This window comes from Carassius auratus, chromosome 5 (assembly GCF_003368295.1).
Source record: "Carassius auratus strain Wakin chromosome 5, ASM336829v1, whole genome shotgun sequence".
NCBI classification, from domain to species: domain Eukaryota; kingdom Metazoa; phylum Chordata; class Actinopteri; order Cypriniformes; family Cyprinidae; genus Carassius; species Carassius auratus.
Window position 1 is genome coordinate 8,530,770 of NC_039247.1, and position 25,814 is coordinate 8,556,583.

At 34.7% G+C, this 25,814-nt stretch overlaps 3 protein-coding genes across 3 annotated transcripts in view; 1 reads left to right on the plus strand and 2 right to left on the minus strand.

Moving 5' to 3' along the window:
- LOC113073543 (dehydrogenase/reductase SDR family member 11-like) overlaps positions 1 to 5,191 on the plus strand; it is a 17,450-nt gene extending 12,259 nt beyond the window's left edge. Inside the window, exons 2-7 of the mRNA XM_026246394.1 lie at positions 220 to 429; positions 1,285 to 1,379; positions 1,480 to 1,609; positions 2,877 to 2,969; positions 3,047 to 3,112; positions 4,421 to 5,191. Of these exons, the coding sequence (XP_026102179.1) occupies positions 220 to 429; positions 1,285 to 1,379; positions 1,480 to 1,609; positions 2,877 to 2,969; positions 3,047 to 3,112; positions 4,421 to 4,462 (636 nt within the window). The 3' untranslated portion in view covers positions 4,463 to 5,191. The remainder of the gene's footprint in view (positions 1 to 219; positions 430 to 1,284; positions 1,380 to 1,479; positions 1,610 to 2,876; positions 2,970 to 3,046; positions 3,113 to 4,420) is intronic.
- A 1,181-nt stretch (positions 5,192 to 6,372) lies between these two features.
- Positions 6,373 to 18,178, minus strand: LOC113073527 (sodium- and chloride-dependent GABA transporter ine-like). Its single transcript, XM_026246393.1, has 13 exons — positions 17,996 to 18,178; positions 15,770 to 15,904; positions 15,209 to 15,413; positions 14,161 to 14,293; positions 12,700 to 12,834; positions 12,348 to 12,451; positions 11,949 to 12,073; positions 11,744 to 11,856; positions 10,892 to 11,032; positions 8,168 to 8,267; positions 7,969 to 8,069; positions 7,706 to 7,873; positions 6,373 to 6,698 (listed from the first exon to the last, which is right to left on the minus strand). The coding sequence occupies exons 1-13, from the start codon at positions 18,126 to 18,128 to the stop codon at positions 6,546 to 6,548; spliced, it is 1,746 nt and encodes a 581-aa protein (XP_026102178.1). The 5' UTR covers positions 18,129 to 18,178; the 3' UTR covers positions 6,373 to 6,545.
- A 1,569-nt stretch (positions 18,179 to 19,747) lies between these two features.
- On the minus strand, positions 19,748 to 25,685 carry LOC113069073 (asialoglycoprotein receptor 1-like). Its single transcript, XM_026242049.1, has 13 exons — positions 25,607 to 25,685; positions 24,976 to 25,083; positions 24,440 to 24,535; positions 24,258 to 24,347; positions 24,086 to 24,184; positions 23,843 to 23,935; positions 23,078 to 23,158; positions 22,888 to 22,986; positions 22,602 to 22,694; positions 22,288 to 22,347; positions 21,923 to 22,077; positions 21,735 to 21,844; positions 19,748 to 20,049 (listed from the first exon to the last, which is right to left on the minus strand). Coding segments are annotated over exons 3-13 (1,023 nt in total). The 5' UTR covers positions 24,441 to 24,535; positions 24,976 to 25,083; positions 25,607 to 25,685; the 3' UTR covers positions 19,748 to 19,907.
- Between the last annotated feature and the right edge of the window lie 129 nt (positions 25,686 to 25,814).

A 25,814-nucleotide genomic window follows, 5' to 3' on the forward strand; every position in this document is an offset into this window, starting at 1 on the left:
TCCCCTGACATACATGACGCCATTTTCTCATCTCTGCCTGTTTGACCATTCTTGATAATAAAGTACTGCACATGGATCCGAAACGTCTCTGACTCCATGTTATATTATGTTCAAACAGTGCTCTTCTTGTGATCTCAAACAGCTGTCAGTCTCGTCATCCGTTTCAGAAGACACTGAAAGGTCACAGTTTTCAAACCTTTTCTGCTCTGGTCCTTGCAGAAGCTGGCAGCCGAGTGTCAGAGCGCGGGATACAGCGGCACTCTGATCCCGTATAAGTGTGATCTGTGCAACGAGGAAGAGATTCTGTCCATGTTTTCAGCCATTAAGACGTTGCACCAGGGAGTGGACGTGTGCATCAACAACGCCGGCCTGGCTCACAACGAACCGCTGCTGAGCGGAAGGACAGAGGGCTGGAGGAATATGATCGATGTAAGTTAAAAACACACACATCATTACTTTTGCTGTCTATATAGGCAGCATCCCGACTGACTGATTTCTGTCTCATATACATGCATAAAGTTGCAATGCTGTGCTGTTAAATGCAGAGTTGCTGTCCTAATGTTGCTGCCTACTTTTTCATCATTTCGTCTGAAAATGCTGCCTTCGTTTTAAAACAGCCATGGATTGGTCAAACTTTTATCCATTACTTTTGCATATTTAATTTGCACTCACCTTTTCAACACTTCATCATGTGCAGGTAAATAAAGCGCTGAAAGCACTCAAACAGCTCTTCACTTACTTGTTAGCTGCAGTTCTCACTCAAAACCACTTTTCCTAACTCAACAGCTACTTGAGCGATGGCAGCTGTTTCCCGTGCAATGTAGATCTGCAATGCAAAGCTCATGGGTTTGATTCCTATGCAATGCATGAACTGTTAAAGTGTAAAAATAGCATGTATTGTATGTAATTCAAATGCATGAATTGAAATGTTGATGCACCAACAAACAGTTGCATTGCATTCTGATAGAGTTTGATTCATGCACTGATATCGTTATTGTAATTTTTAGTTAACAAGTCCAAATAGGCTTTTTTTTTTTTTATTTGCAAAACATAAATTATTATTTACTTCTTTTAAATTGTAATTGCCTGGGCAATTCTTTTACTTGCATTATATTCAAGGTAAACATTGTATCAGTGGTATCAGATTCAAACCCAGGGCCTTGGCGTTGCTAGCATCGTGCATTACTGCTTCAGCTTCAGGAACGATTTTGTGATAAAATATGACCCTAGATCTTTATCTGGATCTTTATCATCCATTCATTCACCATCTGTGTTCCTGTGCAGGTCAACATACTCGCTCTGGCCATCTGCACGCGTGAGGCCTACCAGTCCATGAAGGAGAGACACGTGGATGACGGACACATCATCAACATCAACAGGTGCTGAGCTTTACTGTGTGTCTGAGGTGTTTAACAGCAGGGATGTGCTGCTGAACACACTCACACACACCCGGGGCTGTTTCTGCTCTTCTCTCTGCAGTATGGGGGGTCACAGGATGGTGCCCAGCGCTGACGAACACTTCTACTGCGCCACCAAATACGCTGTGACCGCTATGACAGAGGGACTGAGACAGGAGCTACGGGAGGCCAGGACACACATCCGAGCCACGGTGAGCCCACACACACACACACACACACATAGACACACACACACTTATTAAAGTGAACTCAAAACATGTAGTTACTTAAAATAAAATATACCTTGTCTAAAATAAAATATAAACAAAACAAACAAAAAAAAAACATTTTATTTCAGCTAGGTGACAAGGCAACATTTCTCATTTTCTATATACATATATAGAGACATATATAATACATATAAAAATAATAATAATAGTAATAATAATAAAAATGACATAAAACAAAATTAATAAAACTTTAACTAAATTTAAAATTAAAACTTGGAAAATTTTAATAAAAGCTCGTTCAAAATATTAATAAGAACTAAAAATAGTATCTCAAGGATCCTAAAATAGGAGGGGTATTTATAACCTAGATCAGAGACTCCCAAACTATGGTTCATGAGCTGATGGACAGCTAATAATTAATTGAATAAAAAAAATGAAAACAAAACAATTAATAATTTTAAAATAAAACGCTTATTTAAAAAAGATGTTTACATGCATGACTTGTCACCATTAACCAGCATCAGAGAACTTTGAATATACAAATGTGTTGTTACATTTTTGAAATATGAATTAATGAATTAATATTAGGTCAAATGGATTCAGATGACAAAAATGTAAACCCCTAAGAATAAAGAAAGAAAATTTTTAATATAAGTAAATATTTTAGGTCAAAAGTTTTCTCATAACAAAATAGTTAATGAACCCCATCATCAGATAACTGGTAGTTTTACCATTACAACTGAGGAGAAAACTTTGTAAAAAAATCATACTCCGGGAGAACAAACACTTGGAAAAACACTTGGAAATGTCAGACAGGCTAAACAAGACTTCGCAATGTGGCTGTGCGTGAGTGCTGCTTATATGTGTGTGTAAATGAGGTGCAGGTGTGGCAAGGAAATAGCTGATGAATGAGGTGCAGGTGTGACAAGGTGATAGTGAAGCAGAGGCTCATGGGAGATGTAGTTTGGGTGTGGTGCAACACATGAGAGGTGCTAGTTTCCAAGTGATATGGTGACATCTGGTGGTTGATGGGTGGAATGGTCCTGAGTGGAGTGCCCTCTACTGAAGTTCGTGGGCACTCCAGCTAACCATCGTGACACATTTAAGCTGCTGTTGTAGATAATGCAGCCTTTCTGAAATCTTACCAATCTTTGACAATATAATTAATTTAGTAATCTGATGCCCTTTCATGTAATAAAGAAATCAGCATCGTCGTAATTATCAACCTGTCAATTTTCCTTTTTCCTAGAGTATATCACCTGGAATAGTGGAAACTGAATTTGCCTTCAGGCATCACAACAGCGATCCGGAGAGAGCCGCGGCTGTTTATGAAAGTATGAAGGTAAACGGATGGCGTGTGTGACGTGTCTCTATATACGAGTCCTGCTGTTTAACTGCATCATGAACTGTCTTCTGCAGTGTTTGAAAGCAGAAGACATCGCCAGCGCTGTCACATACGTCCTGAGCGCACCTGCTCATGTCCAGGTGAGACCGAAATAAACACACACTACCAGTGAGACACGTCCCTTCAGCAGCAGATCAGTATATTATTATGATTTCTGAAGATCATGTGACACTGAAGACTGCAGGAATGATGCTGAAAATACGGCTATGCATCACATGAATATATTACACTTTAACAGATATTAAAGTAGAAAACACTTATTTTAACTTGTAATAATATGTTGTTGAATTGCATTTGCAAATTGTGGATCCATGATTTTTCTGTGTGTTTTCTGGGACAGAAGCCCTTTTTATTTTATAACAATATCTATTTCAAGTTCAACTACGAGGTTCATTGACTACAAAGTAGAAAGGTTTTTCAAATTTTTCTTCGAAACCTGAAAAATTTCCATCTCAATCATTTATTAAATAACAAAAACCACGTGCAGTTTGAAATGTTTTCAGATAGACAAAACAGCTTTCACTTTAAAGGAATAGTTCACCCACAAATTTTAATTTGCTGAAAATGTTCACCCTCAGGACATCCAAGATGTGGATGAGTTTGTTTCTTCATCAGATTTGGAAAAATGTAGCATTGCATCAGTGTCTCATCAATGGGTGCTCTGCACTGAATGGGTGCCGTCAGAATGAGAGCTGATAAAAACATCACAATAATCCACACCACTCCAGTCCATCAGTTAACATCTGGAGAAGACAAGAGATGCATGTTTGTAAGAAAAGATGATTTTGAAGATGATTTTAATTTACATTTCCAGCTAAAATATGAGTCCATAATCCATAATGATGCTTCCTCCAGTGAAAAAGTCCATCTCCTGTTGGTCTCTCAGATTAAAATCCAGCTACATGTTAGTTAAGAGCATTTTTGGTTTGTAAACGGTACTTGATCTGTGCAGATTTCTCTCCTGATTCAGACCAGACCATTTATCACTGGAGGAAGCATCATTATGGATTATGGACTCATATTTTAGCCAGAAATTTAAATTAAGAAAGCTTTAATGATAGATTTGTTTCGTACAAACGCGCAGCTTTTGTCTTCTCCAGATGTTTACTGTTGGAGTGGAGCGGTGTGGATTATTGTGATGTAAAATATCAGCGGTTTGGTCTCTCATTCTGACGGCACCCATTCACTGCAGGGCATCCATTGATGAGACACTGATGCAATGCTACATTTCTCCAAATCTGTATCTTGGATGGCCTGAGAGCGAGGACATTTTCAAGTAGTTTTCAAGAAGTGATAAACTGTGTGAAAGATCCAGCTAGGATCGATCTGTATTGAATTTGTCAAATTGAATGAACGGGTTGCTCTCTCTTTCTATTTCTCTGCTGTAGATCGGTGATGTTCAGATGCGGTCGGTGGAGCAGGTGTCGTAGGAGCCGATCTGGAACAAGACGACAGACAGTGGGCGACACCTACTGGGCAAAAACACCTTTAACACCTAGTTTTAAAGAACTGATTGAAGGGAATAGGTTTGGGTTTGCAGATCGGATCTTACACACAGCTCTGTGTGTCTCCATCTGATGCTCGGGAGATCACAGATGCACGCAGTCTGCTGCTGTCTCTAATATAAGGGGAAACTTACAGGCTTTTCTAAAAACACACAACCTGAGAAACTGGAGCAAAAGAACGATGGTTTAAAGTGTGTTACTGTTTGATACAGTCATCTGAGACCAGTGTGCCGTGAAATGCACATACATTTTGTTTTTAGGTCATATTACATATCTGTTTGAGAGTGTGATGAATAGAAACCGCTCGCTGCTCGGTGAGGTGATGTTAGTTAGCCTACTGTAATACTTTTTTGTATGTAGATGTGGTTCTCATACCGATCCAGCATCTGTTCATGTGAATCGGTGAAACTAAATCAAGCTTGTGATTTTTCACGAGAGAAAACCGTTTGACTGCAGAAACCTGATGATAAACCTTGGTTTTTACATTGAACTTTCACTGAATGAAAGGTACAACACTGGCTTCTTTCACAGGAACGTATGAAAACACTGTTGAGGACTTGAAAATAAATAATACTTGATATAGTCAATTCTTATGGATTAAGCTTGATTATGATTATTGGTTATGGACAAATTAATTTCCTTTTCACTGTATGTCACCTCTACAAAACAATCTAAAACTTGTTTGCGTGTGTGTGTTTCTTTTCTATTAAAACTACCCTTAATTTCAACAATGGAAGCTTAAATGAAATTATATGAAATAAATTAAATTCAGTACTTGAGAAAATTAAGATAATATTTTGTGATATTATTTTAATGACAATTAAGAAATTTACTTTTTAATATAATAAATATACTGTTATTACATGACATTTTTGTTGGAGGTATTTATTTCACTACTTAAAAACATTCTTATGGTAATTCTTTTTTAACACAAATAAAAAAGCACTTAATGTGTTTAATTGTAATCAAATTATTGTCACAATTAAAATTCTTTATGCTTTATGACCTTATTTTCATTACAATTATAAATACCCCTAATTCACATTACCATAATCCCCCAAAAAAACAATTCCTAATAAAATTGATCTTATGTGTTGTGATGCCTTTAAGCATATTTAATTAATATATATTTAAATAATTAATATATATATATATTTTTTTTCTTTTTTTTTCTTTTTTTTTGGTCAACAAAAATACATTTTCACATATATTTAATCTTTGTTGAAATGCCTTTATGCAGATTTAAATCTTTTTTTAATTACGGCAAGTTTTTGTAATGTAATAAAACAATTGCTTGCATTACAAAATGTGCTTAATTGTGATATTAATAATGTCACAATGAAAAATCATTATGCTCCGAAAAAGAGGCTTAAATGTTCGTACTTCTTTTGGTTTTACGGTGAATGTGCATGTTTCTTGAGATTGGCCCACATGAATTGAGATCTTAGCCGTAAATCTGCAGCATGTTGGGATCAAAGAACAAAGTCTTAATCTGAAGGTATTCTGAAACCTACCTGTTATCATGAATAAATCCATGTGAACTATCACCAATGTTAACAGTATTTGGTTTGTATATTTTTAGCATTAATGAATTCTGAATCCGTATGAATGTCAGCTTCTAACACTTAACAAACTGAAGATGTACACAATAAGGAGCTTCTGCTGTAAAGGATAGCAAAGTTGAAGGGTGAAGTTCACTGCATGGACTCTGAGCGAGGGTTTTATTTCACGTTAGACTGTTGTTCAATCGTCACGCCCATAAAGATTAAACCAAACAGCTGCTAATGAGAATAAAACGTGATGGGTTAAAAAAAACGACTGTAAAACAGAAGAGGTTAACGATCTTTAGTTTTATTGAGATCAACATAAACCCCCATGACAATGTTCTGCAATGCATCAAGAATCCTGTATAGAGAGCTACTTGTTAAAACTAACATTTGGGACTATATTTCAAACAGGTCTCCAGTAAATAATCCCTAGACGTGTCTCTGGTTCTGATCAGTCTGGTTTAGTCCAGGATTGGTGGTTTGTCAGATAGAGGTACGATGGAGCCGATGACGGCGATGTTGGGAATCACCTCCATAATGGCTCCTTTCTGCTTGTAATACGGGTTCTCCGAGTCCTCGTCCAGAGAAAACGGTGTGATGGACTTTTTTAGTCTCTGAAAGAAAAGAAAGAAGCACATATCTCCAGTACAGTGTTGAAGAGCTTGTATATACAAAACTGAAATTTTTCCCCATCAGGCCCCGATATGTTTTTACTTCAAACAATCACTTCAATCAAAAATAATGTGTTACTCAGAAATTGCTAGTACTTTTTTACAAATAATTACAAAGAAATGGCAAGTAACACATTCAGTTGAAATTTAAAAAAATAAAATAATTATAGTATTTAATTGAGGAACATACTCCAATAATCATTTTATTTGTTATGGTGTATATCAAAATTTGGGGTCAGTAACATTTTTATAAAAAAAAAATGTAATTAAACATTTTTAAAATATATATTTTACCAATAATTAATTATTATAATTGTTTTATTATTAATTTTAATAAAAAAATATGTCAGTATTTATCTTAATAAAATGAAAAAATAAATTTGATTGCGGAGTAAGTTACATTGGCCGTTTTGATTAGAAATGTATGTTTTCTGCATATTAGGGACTAAACAGCTATAATTATTATGCAAAAACAAACTTTTATTCAGGAAGGATGCATTAAATTGATCAAAAGTGAGAGCGAAGACATTTATAATATTACAAAAGATTCTGTTTCAAATAAATGCTGTTCTTTTGAACTTTCTATTCATAAAAGAATCATAAAAACACGTTTTTCACAAAAAATATGAATGATAAACGATAATAATCAGAAATGTTTCTTGAACAGTAAAACAGTATATCAGAACGATTTCTGAAGATCATGTGACACAGAAGACAATGATTCTGAAAATTCAGCAGCGCATCACAGAAATAAATTCTATTTTACAATATATTCAAATACAAAACCGCTATTTTAAATCGTAATAATATTTCACAATATTACTGTATTTTTGATTAAATAAATGCAGCCTTGGTGAGCAGAAGCATTACAGATGTTACTGACCCAAACGTTTGAACAGATGCTTCAATAATATTTCCCTTCCAGAGCATAAGCAGATTTGGTGAAGTACCTCGGTGAAGGATCCGGGCAGAACCCAGAGCGTGTGCACAGCTGCTAGAGGAATCCAGATGATGGAGGCCAAAGCGATGAGCCACCCCACACCCTGAGCCCACGGCGGGTAAACGTAATCCTCATAGCGCGCTGGCTTAAACTGAATCACCGAGAACACCAGGATAACCTGAGAGACACAGAAACACCTTAAGTTCTAACACCAATCCACGCTGGGCTTTCAGATCAAGCACTGTGTCAGAAACGCTGTGATCGCACACTCACGGTTATCAAAGCAGGACAAATGACCCACCAGCAGACCCTGAAGAAAATACTGGGTCTCTTTCCTGTCATCTCCAGTATGTTACTGCACAGACGCTTTACACCTGTTTAAACAAGAAACAAAGAGCTTTCTTTCCATGCTTGATGAAAAAGATGAAGACATGCACACTGCCTGTAAAAACAGACACAGTTTGTCTCTCACCGTAAAGCCAACAAACAGCAACCACCTCAAAAAACGCCAGGAACATGATGGAGACGATAGCTGTATAATGATCCATCAGCTGGAACACATAGATCCCCACCTGAGTCCAAAGATGAGCGTTAGTTTGACAGACATTTCCAGGTTCATCAACTTCATAAAACCTGTTTGTAATGCATTCTCGCTTTACGGACATAGATGCATCCATAATGTTTTATTTTTTTTATTTTTTATGTAATTTAATTGAAAAAGAATAATAATCAATAAAGCTGTTTTAAAACATAATTGTGGTAAAAAAATAAAAATAAGGAATGCATGAAAAAAAAGCTAAAATACAGCATTGAGACAGTGAAGTCACACTTAAGATCACCTCTATTAGGAAAACATAAATATATATATATATTTTTTTGCTACTTAAATTTTCATTGACTATTTTTTTTTTTTTTTGATGTCTGATTTGTTTATCGCTTGTTTATCACACATTGCTGTTTTGTTTTGTATGGAAGCCTGTTTCCGCCACTGAATATTGCATTTTATATTTAAAAGGTTATTTCAAGAATTCTGACTTTTTTCACAGCATTGTAAGATAAAGTTGCTTAAGTGGCCCAAAAGAGGTGCCAGTACTCTATTATAGCCAAAAAATATATATATTTTCTGTTTTTTTTCTTTTTTTTTTTTTTTTTTTTTTTGAGTCAACAGGCGATCTTAATAATAAATCCTTTTATTAGATTGTGGATTTGCTTGAGCTAGAAAGAACTACTGAACATAAATAAAATGTTCAAAAAGATTTTGAAAAAAAAAAAACCCTTAGAAAGAGCTACTGAATTACTGCATTCAAACTCCCGAACTGACTCAAATGATTCGCGAACCCGCTACGAACTCCCGAACGGATTCAAATGATTCGCGATCACCAAACTGACTCAAATGATTCGCGATACCGCTCCGAACTCCCGAACTGACTCAAATGATTCGCGAACCCGCTCCGACCTCCTGAACTGATTCAAATGATTTGCGATCACCAAACTGACTCAAATGATTCGCGATACCGCTCCGAACTCCCGAGCTGATTCAAATGATTCGCGATCCTCAAACTGACTCAAATGATTCGTGAACCCGCTTTGAACTCCTGAACTGACTCAAATGATTCACGAAGCCGCTCCGAACTCCCGAACTGATTCAAATGATTTGCGATCACCAAACTGACTCAAATGATTCGCGATACCACTCCGAACTCCAGAACTGATTCAAATGATTCGCGATCTCCAAACTGACTCAAATGATTCGCGATACCGCTCCGAACTCCCGAACTGATTCAAATGATTTGCGATCACCAAACTGGCTCAAATGATTCGCGATACCGCTCCGAACTCCCGAACTGATTCAAATGATTCGCGATCTCCAAACTGACTCAAATGATTAGCGAACCCGTTACGAACTCCCGAACTGGTTCAAATGATTCACGCTCCATACTCCGAACTATGAAGAATGAGTAAGCGTGCATTGTGAGGCGCGCTCTGAAAAGCGGCAGTGAAGGCAAATGATTAAAACCCCTATTAAAACAGAAGTCCAAATGAACATACCGGTATGCTAAAAGCAAGTTCTGGGAGCTCAGAGAGGTGGCTGTACGCTCAAGAGCTATATTTGGAAGTGTTGGTATGAGTACTGGTGCATACCAGCCCACTTAAAGCACTCACTATTGTGAGTTTTAAAGTCAGAATTGTGAGATTTAAGATCACTTTTTTTTCTCGCAATTGGAAAGTTTATATCTCGCCATTCTGACTTTATATTTCACAATTCTGAATGAATATCTTGCCATTCTGACTTATTTTCTCACACTTTTGTGAGTTATAAAGTCATAATTGCATGATATAAACAATTGTTACAAGAAACTCACAATGGTTGTGATATGTTCTAACAACTGTGAGTTTTTATCTCACAATTCTGAGAATAAAAGTCAAAATTGCGAGGAAAAAAAAGTCAGGAATGCGAGATATAAACTTGCATTTGCAATTGCGAGTATATATACCACAGTTCTGACTTTATTTCAGAATAAGAATAAGTCAGAACTGAGAGATAAAAAGTCACAATTACCTTTTTTTTTATTATCCAAAGACAAACATGATGGAAAACATCAGTGAGGAAAAAAGATCAAAGCAGTATTTGATTGATATTTTCTCTATATTAATATTTTGATATGTTTAATGAATTACAAATCTCGAAAACATGTCCAGGTTTATTTGACTTTAGAATTAAATAGAAATAAAAAATATAAATAATATTTAGCATATAGAAAATAAAGCCTGAGGGACCATTGGCTATTCTTTCTTTCTTTCTTTGTTTCTTTCTTTCTTTCTTTCTTTCTTACTTTCTTTCTTTCTTTCTTTCTTTCTTTCTTTCTCTCGCTCTCTCTTTCTTTCTTTCTTTCTTTCAGGTACACTGAAGTCACACTTAATATAATCACATTGGACAAAATGCAAACAAAATTATTTGAAAAAATTTATAAATAAATGAACAACAACAATTAATAGCAAGAAGAATAAACAAAAAAAATCATAGATACTAAATATTTGCTCAATTGTAAACTATTTTAATGGAAAGCTAAAGAGAAAATTAAATATAATAAAAAAATTATAATATAATAATTTTAATTTTATTAATAATTAATTAATAATAAAATAAAGAAATAATAAAAAGATAAAATAAAATAAAATAAAGTGTTCTTTTAACCTGCATGACATTAGGAATGCCCAGAAGGAAGGCTGAACCACAGACTACTAGCACAAGAAACTCCTTGTGTTTGAGGTACTTGAGTATGGGTTTACTGTAGCTGTCCAACAGACTGGTCACCATCACCTCGACCATGGCAAACTGCAGAACACAAACACAACAGAAGCTAAAGTTTAACAATGCTTTAGCTCTGGTTTCTGTGAAATGATTTAAACAGCATTACTCCAGCAAACATTCATGCACGTGTTGCTTAATGTTTTATGAGAGTGAGATGAACAAAGTCAATGAGCAGCTCACATTTCATGAATTATAAATCACAGATGTGACAGTTTTGGTTTAATCTGTCCTCGGTCATCATACAATCCTCGTGAAAACATCTCCAGGTTCATTTGACTCCGTAATGAAAAGAATATATATATATATATATATATTTGCATTTAGAAAATAAAGCCAGATAAGGCCATTCATTAATTTATTTAAATTGGGAATTTTTCTGTAATTCCTATCATGATAAAATATGGGTTTCATTAGATAAAGGCAGTACAAGTCTACCATGGTTGTTATATATTATTACAATTTGTTATAAAAAATAAAGCAACAATTTTTTATCTGCTAACAGTGCAAAGTAGCATTATAGAAAAACAATTAAGATAAAATGATAACTTATCTCTTGTTATGTATTTACACCTTGACACAGTTGTTTGTTTTTTATGAATACAATAATAATTGTCACTTTAACATTATATCATCTCATTTAACACGGGTTGATCAGACTGCGTCTCATAAATGTTATTTTAGCCACATTAACCAGGAATGGGTACGTTAAAATGAGAGGAAGTGTTCTCATCATACCTGACTGTCCAGGCCGAGGCAGAGTAGCATGAAAAAGAAGAGAAAGGCCCACAAAGGAGCAACAGGCATCGTTGCAAAGGCTTGTGGGTAAACCACAAACACTAGACCCGGACCTACACGGAGAATCATTTAAGACACAGCAGATTTAACAATACTAGTGAAAAGCTTTGATGCAAGTAATCAAATAGACATTCAAGTAACCCACCGTCCACTGCGATTTCACTGACCGGCACATTCTGGAGATGCGACATGTAGCCGAATGCTGAAAAAATGACGAATCCGGCGAAAATACTAGTCACGGAATTTGTGATGGAAATGGCCAGAGTGTCTCTACAGTCGATGAAAAAAAGAGACGAATATGAGAAGAAAAGTCAATGTTAGTGAAAACCTAGATAAGTATGTTCGCCTTCTTTTTGCACATTGAGCCCTGATGACATAAAAGTACATTTACATAAAATGCAAGGTCATATAAATTCATTAGAACAATAAATTCATTATCATAGTGATCTTTGCTCCAGAGAAATGCAAGTACAACTTGATTTGCGATATTTATATAACTTGAAAGTAGATTGGGGATGGTATGTTGTATGCAACAAGTTCTCACTTGAGGATATTGTTGTTGTAGGAGTTGTAGCTGGCCATCGCCATCAGCGAGCCGAAGCCGATCCCAATGGAGTTAAAGATTTGAGCTGCTGCATTAATCCATACCTAAAAACACAAACATTACACAACGTTAAGATAAAACACAGGCCAAACAATGTACTGTACAATCAGAACTACACACCAAAAAGCTTTCAGTTCAGTTCTAGCTGGCAATTCAGTTTCACAGCATAAATTATATTGCATGCATTTGTTTTCTTTCACTAAAATAATAACAAATGCACTGTAATTTTGCATGTCAAACCAAACAGATTACCTAAAAAAAAATCATAAATAATTAGTCTACTCATACCCACCTCCACATTGAGCAGCTTGTCCCACTCGGGTATGATGAAGAATCGGATGCCGTCTATGGCTCCCGGAAGCTGCACGTTATTGATCAGAAGAGCCAGAAGAATCACGTATGGAAACAGAGCGGTGAAGTAAACCACCTGTGATGCACACACAAACAACAACTTATAATAAATGTATATTTGAGGGGGGAAAAAATCATTAAATAACAACAACAACAAAGATCTAAATATTACAAAAATAACGATTATTTTTCATATCTAAAAATTTGGGGATAATTTATGTTTTTTGGAGAGTAACAATATTTTGATTACAGTTATGCACATTTTGACCATTATTGTTATGCTTATTTAAATCTGAATTAGTACAAAGGTTATACAACACCTGCTACCATGATGTTTAAATGCATTAGGCCTACCATAAGACATATTTTAATTTATGAGTTAATGAGAGCTGTGTGCAGTGAACATTATAAAAACAATGTAATGCAACAAATGTTAGTGTAGTGCATGAAGATGATTGATGTATTCTGTTTGAACTTGCAATAAATGCACATTGAATTAGCATGGTTTTAAGTACATGATGCCAAGATACAGAAATACTGTGGTTTTCTTTGAAGTATCTTGAAATAACACATACTTTAAATGGGTGAATCGTACAGAAAAAAAAAAAATTCAGCCAAAACAAAGAAAATTAAATTATTTTGTATTTATATTTTGCGTGAATAATAAAATAGTTTTGTTACACACCGCAACATTAACTACTTCTTTGCTGTTTTTCAATGTTTCATTGTTAAATTTTTTTTATCACTTGTTTATCACACGCTGATTTGTTTTGAATGGAAGCCCATTTCCACCACTGTATATGTATATATTTATAGGTTATTGTGACTTTTTATTTCACAATTCTGACTTTTCCCCCCAAAGAATTGTGAGATATAAACTCAGGATTGCGAGATATAAAGTCACAATTGTGAGTTTTAAAGTCAGAACTGTATAAAAAGAACTGTAAATAAAGTCTTGCAGTTCTAACTTTATATCCCGCAATTCTGACTTTATAACATTCAATATTCTAAAGTCTGAAAAGTCCAATTCTGAAAAAAAAAAATTCAGGATTGCGAGATATAAAGTCAGAATTGTGAGTTTATATTTCGCAGTTCTGACTTATGTCTCACAACTGAGAATTTGAATCTGAATTGGGAGTTTGTATCAAGCAATTCTGAGAAAACAAGTCAGAACTGTGAGATTAAAAGTCGCAATTACCTTTTTTATTTAGTTTTCCCACAATAATGGAATGGGATAGAATTTCCTTTTAATTTTTTATTTTAAGAGATTGTTAGTAAACTTACAAAAAATATTTACAAATAAATGACAAGAATTAAACATGATAGAAATACTGAAGTGGTATTTTGTAGATTTTGGCCAGCAGTAATGCTGACTGCTATTCTTCATCTGTTCACGTCTTACCTTCCCAGTGGATTTGACTCCTTTAAAGATGCAGAGGTAGACGAGGATCCAGGACAGCAGCAGCAGGAGGAACAGCTCCCACCTCAAGGTGCCCGTCTCCTCCACACCACTGGTCCTCTCCAGCACCTTATAACTAACACAGCCAACACATCCAATGCAGTCAATACGACAAACTTCACTAACAAATAAAAACTGAAAGCTATACTATTTTAACTGTTTCGGTCATTGCACTTTGGCTCTACTATTCTGCACGGATGAATATGAAGTCTTGTGCGACATCAAAACTCTTTAAATAAAGTCGAATATCTGAAAAAATGTTTTATGTTATGACCAGGTAAACAGCATATATACTTATATTATTTTAAAATAACGTCAGAAAAGTCTGGCAACATTTACTTTAAACATAACCATGGAGTAACTGATTTGGAGATTGGCAAATTTTTTTGGTGAAAATAGTCCATGCATCCAATATGCTAACTATGTTGATACATGTTTTATTACGTGCCCTTATTTGTTACTACTATAGCCACCTGCCCCACTTTTTTTATTAACAGATGTGACATAAACACACACGGAGGAATGATATATGTTTGTGGTTTCTAGCTCTAAAACATAAGTACTTATTATAAGCTTACTATATTAATTTAGGTCTGAAGGTCTGACTATGCGAGAATATTGTTTATGGAGCCTTTTTTTGAATATTTTAGTTGGATGTTTTTCTTAACTTAAAGTTAAACTTCTTATCTTTAAAAAATGTTTTTTTTTAATAAAATAATTAAAGTTACATGTTTCTCAGAGAACATTTAAAAGTGATGTTGTCATAATATGTAGAAATGGAATGTTCCCTTAAAATCCCATACAACATTAATTGAACATTCAGAGATAATGTTTAGATAACTTAATGGTAACATTAGCAAAACGTTCTTGGAACATACGTTTGTTAGCTAGCATGATGCACTCGTTCATTATTTAAATGTTAATTTTGAAAAAGCAAAAAAAAAAAAAAGTTACACAGTGTAGCTTTAACAAGAAAAGCATATGAACACACTTGAAGAATTGCTGGCTGGCGGTGGAGGATGTGGAGCTGTTGGTCACACGGTCGGTGCAGTTGGCCGTGTTCCATGTGTTGTTGCAGTTTTCCCAGAGCAGCTCGCTCCGAAAAGAGCTGAACATGTAGTACAGCGCCCATGTGATAATGATATTATAGTATGTGCACATGATGAAAGAGATGGCCACCGTTGCCATGCCAACACCTGGATAGATTTATAACAGTTATTGACCTTTAGCCAGACCTTGAGTCAGTAATATATTTACATTTACATTTAATCATTTAGCAGACGCTTTAGTCTATAGCAGTTTACAAATGAGGAGAATAACAGAAGCAATCAGACCAACAACAGAGCAACATTATACAAGTGCTGTGACAAGTCTCAGTTAGTCTAGCACAGTACACATAGCAAGCAGTATTTTTTATTTTAAATCAATTAGAGCAAATAGAATAGTAATATATTTCCATATCATCTTATCATTAGCAGTGACATTGATATTGCATCTATATGGATCTGTAAGTCTGTATAATACATTAAACTGCATTAAAATTGAAATGAACCTTTCAGCAGGGGACAGGCTTTGGTCAGGGCCAGGACAGGTCCCCTCCTCAGATATTGGCCGAGCGTCAGCTCCATGTGCAGCAGCGGGATCCCCAGCACTACCAGCATGAGCAGGTAAGGCACCAGGAACGCACCTGGGGATGATAATAAACACATCAACATTTAACTAAGAGATGCACGATGTAAATCAGAATATTTAGCTGTAACTCTGAATATACAAATGTAAATCGTGTATATAACTCTGAATAATGTAAAAGTGTTATTATGAAAGTAAGTTATACCCTGATGATAGAAATGTAAGTTGTGATTTTAAAAAAGTAAATATGAATATATAGTTATATCTCTGAATATAGGCATGCAAATCTGAATATATACATGTAAAGATAATATTTATTATTCTGAATATATTAATGGAAATTCTGATTATGTAAATGTAAATGTAAATCTATAACTCTAAATATAAAAATGTAAATCAGAATATATAGTCAGAATACTTAATATATACAGATTCCAAAAAAGTTGGGACTCTGGACAAATTGTGAGTAAAAAAGGAATTGAGTAATTTACAAATCTCATAAACGTATATTTATTCACAATAGAATATAGATAACATATAAAATGTTGAAAGTGAGACATTTTGAAATGTCATGTCAAATATTGGCTCATTTTGGATTTCATGAGAGCTACACATTCCCAGAAAAATTGGGACAGGCAGCAATAAGAGGCCGGAAAAGTTAAATGTACATATAAGGAACAACTGGAGGACCAATTTGCATGATTGGGCATAAAAAGAGCCTCTCAGAGTGGCAGTGTCTATCAGAAGTCAACATGGGCAGAGGATCACCAATTCCCCCAATCCTGCAGCGAAGAATAGTGGCGCAATATCGGAAAGAAGTTTCTCAGAAAAAAATTGCAAAGAGTTTGAAGTTATCATCATCTACAGTGCATAATATCATCCAAAGATTCAGATAATCTGGAACAATCTCTGTGCGTAAGGGTCAAGGTCGGAAAACCAAACTAGATGCCCATGACCTTTGGGCTTTTAGACAACACTGCATCATATACAGGAATAATACTGTAATGGAAATCACATCATAGGCTCAGGAATTCTTCCAGAAAACATTGTCGTGAACACAATAAACCATGCCATTCGCCATTGAGAGCTAAAGCTCTATAGAATCCAGAAGCGCAGGCGTATTCTCTGGGCCAAGGCTCATTTAAAATGAACTGTGGCAAAGCGGAAAACTGTTCTGTTCTGTTCGTTCAGTCTTGTTTCCATAGAATAGTCATGACCACAATGATGTGATTGTTAAACTCCGAAGTAAAAAGTTGAATATGTGCTGCACCTGCTGCCTACTTATACTCATGCTGTGATCAGCGCCTTCTGGATGTAGTAATTGCATGTCAATGTGCATTGGCTCATCAAGTTTACACTCAAAGTAGATTGGTCTCTCTAAGCGAGATCCTATGATGATTATGTAAATGTAAATAGTGAATTAAATTTTTTTAATGCAAATACACCATTGTAACTCTGAATATACAGATGCAAACCTGAATACATCAGTGTTGCAATATGTATATTTCTAAGGTACTTAAATGGACATTTTGAATATATAAATGTAAACCTGAATATGGCTTGAATTGTAAATTGTAAATAAATTAATATAAATCTCAATATATAGTTATAACTTTGAATATACAAATGTAAACCTTAAAAATTTAAATGTACATGTGAACATAGTGTTTTATATAATATATTATAACTAAATATCTAAAACCCAAAAAAAATATTTAAAACTTTAAATCAGTCTCCATCTCTTGATGGTGCACCTGCATTTGGATAACATATTAATTATGCAGAAACATTGTCGCAATATGTGATCTGAGATGAATTGCAGAGTCATGGTTGATCTTACGCACTGTTACAGTTACAGATAAACTAATTTATCCACTGTCATTCACGTGTGGACATATGATCTAACTTTTACAGTCTGAAAGGTAAAGGTGAAATTGTTAAATAACAACAGAAGATAACAGATTCTGCTATCATTGTTAGTACATGAAATTCATATGCATTGATTCATAATGAAAGTTTTCACAGCAATAGTTTAATAAAAGTTTTAATTCAATGGTACATGAGTCATGGGAGAAAAACATTTTTAAATCAGATTCATAGCATTAGTTAACATAAGTCAGGAACATTATTTCACCAGTCTGTGTCTTACCTCCACCGCTCCTGTAGCACAGGTACGGGAACCTCCAGATATTCCCCAAGCCCACAGCGCAGCCGATCCCAGCCAGAGTGAACTCTATCTGCCTGCTCCATGTGGGTCTGCCGGCCTCCTCTTCCTCCGCCATGCTTCTTCAGAGAGACTGAGTGGTGTGAAAGCAAACTGAGAGTATGAGAGTAAGTGGTGTTGGTGGTGTAATGATTGTTCAGGAGCTTTAATGATTAGCTGGGAGGCGTGGGATAGGCAAACTTCTGTTGATGCTGTTTACAGCATTTTCTGGCAATTACCAGAATTAGGGTAACCAGTCAAAATAAAAGATTATAGTTAGATTTATTTCAAATAGGGAGAACACATATGTGACCCTGGAGCACAAAACCAAAACATTAAGTAGCCTTAAGTAGCACAGGTATATTGGTAGCAATAGCCAAAAAAATTATGGATTTTTCTTAATGCCAAAAATCATTAGGATATTAAGTAAAGACCATGTACCTGGAAAATATTTTGTAAATTTCCTTCCTTAAATATATCAAAACTTTTTTAAATAGTAACATGAATTGCTTAATTTGGACAACATTAAAGCCGATTTTCTCAATATATATATATTTTTTTTGCACCTTCAGATTCCAGATTTTTAAATAATTGTATCTCGGCCAAATATTTTCTGATCCTAATAAACCATACATCAATGGAAAGTTTATTTATTCATCTTTCAGATGATGTATACATCTCAAATAAAAACCCTTATGACTGGTTATGTGGTCCAGGGTCACATATTTCAACAAGGCATTTTAGTACTAATGCACATTATCTTCAGCTTTGAAAACACAGTGTCATGACCCGGTCTTTGAACTTCTGTTAATTCACCACACAGTCTTTCACACTACACAGTACACCCTGGACTACATTTCCCATGATCCTTTTCACCAATCACAAGTTCAGAGTATTGTTTAGCGCTTATCACTCTCCTAGAGAGCTGCTTTACAGACAGAGTCACTTCTAGTTTAGTTTTAGTCTGTTTCCTGACCTTCTGCTTTTCTGTATTGGATTAACCCTTTGTCTTCTGTTTTGGGACTATTGCTCGTATCATTGGATTCCCCCTCTTGTCCCCCTATGGATATTGTTTGCTCAAAGATCCATGCTTGTTCTAGGATTGTTCTTTGTTATAGCTGATTGCTATTGTTTGACCCAAGACTGTTTATGACCATGTCTCTTAATAAAGCCTTACACATTGATCTACACATCTCATGCTGATTCGGCTCCAATGTAACACACAGTATGACAATGAACTTAAACTTAATGTCAACTTGTTATAAATTAAGGTTTTCTCATTCAAATGTGTAATTTAACTAGTACAAAGGCAACTTTAAAAGGTTTGACAACATTTTTCACAACTAAAACTAAATTTTATTGAAACAAAATCTATTACATTTACTGAAATAAAATAAATGTTAAATGCAATTTCAAACGTTTTTTTTTGTAAAATTTTTCTTCGTAGTTTATATATTTACGAAAATTAAAACATGTTTAAAATGTAAATTAACACTATATTACTTTATCAATGATACTAAAATATTTTTTTTTATTTTTAAAGGAATTTATCAGGAATGGCTGACAGTAGTAATAATAGTTTCAACTACATGACTGTATATTTAGGTTTGGCAGTAAAACCCATATTTCTTGATCTCTAATGTTATCGGAGACATCAGAACATCTCCAGTGGACTGACAGAAAACAGCCAACTACTTGTGAAATATTTGTTTTTTTATTAAAAGATTAAGTAAACAAGAATTGTTAAGATTAAGTAAATACAAGAACAAGGCAAGAGAGGTTACAGAGAGATCTGAGGAGATCTGATCTTCCTTCTCATTTTGACTGCAATTCATCAAAGACCTTTTGAGGTTCAGGATTACACTCTGCAAATAAATCTCATTTTGACAGAGCAGTGGTTGTCATTTAGTTTCCCAGTATATGTTATCTCCCCACAGTCCTCTCCTCCCTCTCCCAAACCATGGTCTCTCCAGTCATCCGGCTGCCCAGGATTCCAGCGCCTGAAACAATGCAAACAAATGTTAATACATCTATTACATCTGCATGCATAGAGCACCTTTCTGGTATCCCATCCCACCTAAAGTTTGCTTTATGTTATGCATTTAATTCCAACAACAATTCAACTGAAATATTTGTTTAATGCAAGATGCATTTACTTGACAAATACATTGTCTTGACTTGATGTAGCTGCTTTCTTTCCTATTCATAACTGCAGTGGGTAATTTATACGAAAAAAAAACTAGAAAACAAATACAACCACAAATGGCAAATATTAAAGAACACATCCAGTGAAATGGAAATTAATAACTATGTGACTATTCACTTATCGATAAGATAAACATGTAAATGTAGCGCCCTCTTAAGGCCAAAATGTGTACATAACCTCATGGAGGAATAAACAGAATTGTGTTCAAATGATTGGAATAATTTAGATTTTTGTTTCTCAAAGAAGTCTCATCTGCTCACCATCAAAAGTAAAGTAAAAAATAGCAACATTGTAAACCTTATTATTTCAAATAACTGCGAAATTATTTCTGTGATGCACAGCTGTATTTTCAGCATCATTCCTCCAGTCTTCAGTGTCACATGATCTTCCGAAATCATGATAATATTCAAGACTCTTTGTTTAATGAATCGCTAAAAATAATAGCCTTTATTTGAAACAGGATCTTTTGTAACATTAAAAAGCATTCCTGTCAATTCTGATCAGTTTAATTCATCCTTGCTGAATAAAAGTATTAGTATTACTATTTTTAAGCTATCCCAAAATTTTGGGGTAACCGCTTCCACAAAATATTCGGCAGCACAGCTGTTTTCAACATTGATATTAAAGCTGCGTTAGGTAACTTGTGACGCTCTAGCGGTTAATAAACAGAACTGCTTGCGTCTTGCGGAAGAACATCGTAGCCGGATCTACTTCTCTCTGTTTATGTCTATGAAGAATCACAAAGGTACTGGGTTACTCTGCCGCGGTATCCCCGAAGCAATCTAAAATAGTCCGAATATAAACACTTATTATAGGTGCACCCTAGTGATTCAGGACAAGCTAAAAACACGGTTTGGAAAATGGATTCATGGTGTACTCGCTTATTATGTTCATTTTTCTACATTTTGGACCGCAGCTCTGATTGTTGTTTTTTTTACCGGGAGCGATGGTATTCCTGCAAATGGCAATAGGACTACTGGGAGGAGCCAGAGGAGCTTGATTTTTTCACAGATTCTCTGTCTCATATTCTACTGTCAGGACATAATGACAGGTTTAACAAATATGTAAAAAATATATTTTTACAAAAGTTACCTACTGCAGCTTTAATAATCATAAATGTTTCTTGATCAGCACTAAATCAGAATATTAGAATGATTTCTGAAGATCATGGTAATGATGCTGAAAATACAGCTGCCCATCACGGGAATAAATTACTCTAGTATGTCACAGGTGAAAACAGGTGTGCAAAACAGGTATGAAAACAGGGAATTTTAATTGTAATAATAATATGTCACAATATTAAAGTTTTTAATCAAATAAAATTAATGCATCCTCAGTAAACATGAGAGACTTCTGTCAAAAACATTAACACTGACAGCCACAGTATATTATTCAAAAGTGCATTATTATAGTGCATGTTTGCTCAGAAATGCAAGTTGTTGTGAATCATGCATGATTGTTTATAATAAATCAGCTCACTCTTTATTCATGATGTAAGGAGTTTCATCCGCCCATCTCCACTGGCCTGTGGTCTGATCAGTTAAACCCACCCAGAAGGCTGTGGGCATGGTTTGTTTGTTCAGAAAGGTCTATGGGGAAAAATATGAAATGAGTAAGAGGGAAAAATATGAAAACCAAATATTATATTATGTATGGATATTACACACCCACTCCTCATCGTCGTCTTGTATTTTCAGGAGTAATGCGTCCTGCGCTTTGCAGTAATCTCGTGCCTCTGACCAGGTGAGTTGATTACTAGAGAACAAGAAACAGCTGCTTTTGTACAAGATCCAGCCAGATTTACAGACGGCCACAGAGACATCTGTGTCAGAGACAGAGAAAGCATGCCAAATGTGAGAGGGACGAAAGAAAGGAGAGAATATGCACTGGGAAAAGAAAAATTGATAAATCGTGGCAAAATATGCTTTTCCATTACTTTAGCTCATCAATATAATTTTTTATATGAGATGCAAGTTGATTTTTAAGTCAGCTTAATATTATTTAAATGCACTAGGGGAAAAAAATGATATACCTGCTGTTTTGTTGCTCATTTTATTCATCAGCTCCTTCAGAGCGTTCATGACTCTTTCCTCTGATCGAACAAAAGAAGAAAACACATCAGTCAGTCAGTGCTCAGGGATTTCAATCCAATTAATTCAATGTGAAAATCATTTCAACCTTAACTCTAAAATCTCTGCATGGTGACAGTGATATATTTCTGAAATCATGTCTTCATATTCAATTGCAGTAATATTGCAATGTTGAGTTCATGTCAGGATGATAGTCTGTTTTGGTTTAATTTCCAATGTTTCCTTTACTCTCCAAGTTTCTATGGTTTTCACTCACCAGAGGTTTGTTGTTTTGAGGAAATCGATGCGAAAGAAGAAGTGAGATCTGACAATGAACTCTTCAGGTCTCTCAATGAGCTCTTCAGTGACTCTTTAACACGAGACAAAAGCCGTAAATGTGATTTACTGTATTAGAAAGGCTTATTAAAAACACATGCATCTATTCATCTTAAAGTTTACATCAACATTTACTAATGCATTATTTTTTTAAAGTTGTATCTTTTAATATTATGTATTCATGCTTCTGTAAATATTAGCTGTGTGGTTTGATGTTTTTGTCTCACCCAAGTCACGCTGTTTGTTTTGTTGATCAGATTGTACAGAAGACTTCAAACTGTTCAGGGATCTTTCTGTTTCCGTCTGTTTCTGTTCCTGCTTTTTAACTGGGAGAAAAAAAGGATGCAGTTAAACAAATGATGTCCTTCATTACACAGATAATGTGAACAATGTGAAAATACGTAAATATTTCCACACCTGCATTATTTAGTGTAGATGTCAGTTCTGATACTGTAAAATTCAAACTGTTCATCAAGTTTTCCACATCCTGCTGTTGCACTATGGAAAAGAAGAGTTAGGACAGATGCATTTATGTTGATGTTGAATGTAGTATATTGTTTCATGCTATTAGCATGACTCTTTTTAAAGGGATAGTTCACCCTAAAATGAACATTTGCTTTAAATGTCCTCACCCTCAGGTCATCCCCAATGTAGATGAGTTTGTTTCGTCATCAGATTTAGTGTAATTTATCATTGCATCAGTGTCTCATCAATGGATGCTCTGCAGTGAATGGGTGCCGTCAGAATGAGAGTCCAAACAGCTGATAAAAACATCACAATAATCCAATTACATCACATTACAATCACATTGTGGTGTTTTTATCAGCTGTTTGGACTCTCATTCTGACGGTACCCATTCACTGCAGAGCATCCATTGGTCAGCAAGTGATGTAATGCTACATTTCTACAAATCTGTTCTGATGAAGAAACAAACTCTTCTAAATCTTGGATAGCCTGAGTGTGAATAAATGCTTAGCAAATATACATTTTTGTGTGAACTTTTCTTTTAAGGGTTGTTTAATTCAAAATAACAATTGAAGCATGTCTTATGAAATATATTGACTAAATTATTCTGATGTCCTTTGGAGGGGTTCGAAACCACCTCACTCTATAATTCACTCCCTGAGTGTAGAGTTATTGACTCGAGTGCTGTATTGCACGTGTGATGTAAGGTTTACTCACTGCTGACTGATAGTTGAGAAGAAACAGATGAGACAGAAGAAGAGAGATCTGAAACTGAACTCTTCAGGTCCCTCAGTGAGCTCGACAGAGACTCTTTAACACAGAGACGTAAATTAGACAGAATGTTTCCCCAGATGGAGCAATTATAGAAGTGCATAAAACAATAATGACATTATATTATTCTTTTGCAGATTTATTTAATTTACTTATGCTTCGATGAATAGCTTATAATAATGCTTTTACCAAAGTCACGTTGTTTGTTTTGTTGATCAGACTCTACAGATGTCTTCAGACTGTCCAGTGATCTTTCTGTTTGACTCTGTTTCTGGTCCTGCTTGTTAACTGGGAGGGAAGAAGCATTGCAGTTTAAAAATCCACAGAATATTAATGTGTTGCAATTGAAAGATTTCCAGACCTGCATCATTCAGCTGCACCATCAGCGCTGACACTGCAGAACTCAAATTATTCATCAAACTCTTTATGTCAGTTTGTGACACATCCTTCACTGTGAACAAGACGTTTTATGGGAAGACGTTGCATTTACTGGACTGTTATTGAATCGAGTGCTGTATTGCACGTGATGTAAGGTTTACTCACTGCTGACTGATGATAGTTGAGAAGAAACAGATGCAACAGAAGAAGAGAGATCTGAAACTGAACTCTTCAGGTCCCTCAGTGAGCTCGACAGAGACTCTTTAACATGAGACAAAAAAACATTAATAAGATATATCAATAAGATCACTGTGTGCACAGCAATAAAGGCTTGATAAATTAGAAAATATATATATATATAAAAAATACATATATATAACATACATAAAATATATATAATATATATATATATATTTAATCAACAATTTTTTTCAAACCTTTTTCACAGTAGTTATTCTATTAACCAACATGAAATAATGAGTAATTATATATTAATATGCATACGAATATTAGTTCCCAATGCATTAACTAATGTTAACAGATCTTAAAGATGCATTAGTAAATATTGATATTTGCTAAGATTAATAAATGCTGTTGAAGTATTGTTCACTGTTGTGAATTCTTGAATTCTTTGAAATTGAAATAAATAATAATTAAAAATAATAATAATAGAAAATGTATATTAATTTTATGTTTCTTACCAAAGTCACGCTGCTTCTTTTGAAGATCAGACTGTAGAGATGTAACAGATGAGCTCAAATTGCCTAATAATTGTTTTGTTTCAGTCTGTTTCTGGTCCTGATTGCGAACTGTGAAGTGAAAAATATATATATTTATTAGATTGTTAAGCACTTAAGAATATATAGGCCTATGTTCAAAGAGATAGCTCTTAGAATTATTTCTTGTGGTTGTCTAATTTCTTTGAAATGGAAAGATAAGTGACCATGTACAACAAAAGCAGTCTTAAGTCACTGGGGCATATTTGTAGCTATAGCCAAAAAAAAAAAAAAAATGTTATGGGTAAAAATTATTGATTTTTCTTTAATGCAATAAAGTAAATATATATGTTCCATGAAGATATTTAGGAAATTTATCAAAACTTAGACTTTGATTAGTAATATGCATTGCCAAAAACTTCATTTGAACAACTTTAAAAGTGATCTTCACAGTATTTGGATTTTTTGTACTCTCGGATTCCAAATTTTCAAATAGTTGTATCTCTGCCAAATTTTGTCTGATCCTAACAAACCATACATCAATGGAAAGCTTTTTATTGTAACGAACAATTCACCCTTATGACTGGTTTTGTGGTCCAGGGTTATATTTGCAAACCTGTATCATTTAGTTTGGATGTCAGCGCTGATACTGCAGAACTCAAACTCTTCACTTCAGTGTATAACACATCCTGACGCTCTGTGAAGAAATGATTTATTTAGTTTGATTTATTTAGATAGCTAATATTCATGTATTGAATTTGGACGATTTAAAGGTACACAATCTTCCAGCTTTTGTAGGTTTTCCAACAAAAATGATTGAACTC

Bases quoted from the DNA above. Each gene is read 5' to 3' on its own strand.
- LOC113073527 (XM_026246393.1), bottom strand. From the start codon at position 18,128: ATGGCGGAGGAAGAGGAGGCCGGCAGACCCACATGGAGCAGGCAGATA. The intron at 15,905-17,995 runs GTAAGACACAGA...TATCATCCCCAG, and splicing joins GTGCTACAGGAGCGGTGGAG to GTGCGTTCCTGGTGCCTTAC. The intron at 15,414-15,769 runs GTTCATTTCAAT...AAATCTATCCAG, and splicing joins AGCCTGTCCCCTGCTGAAAG to GTGTTGGCATGGCAACGGTG.
- LOC113069073 (XM_026242049.1), bottom strand. The intron at 23,159-23,842 runs GTGAGTAAACCT...TCTTTTCCATAG, and splicing joins TTCTCAACTATCAGTCAGCA to TGCAACAGCAGGATGTGGAA. The intron at 22,078-22,287 runs GTATATCATTTT...TCTCTGACACAG, and splicing joins AATGAGCAACAAAACAGCAG to ATGTCTCTGTGGCCGTCTGT.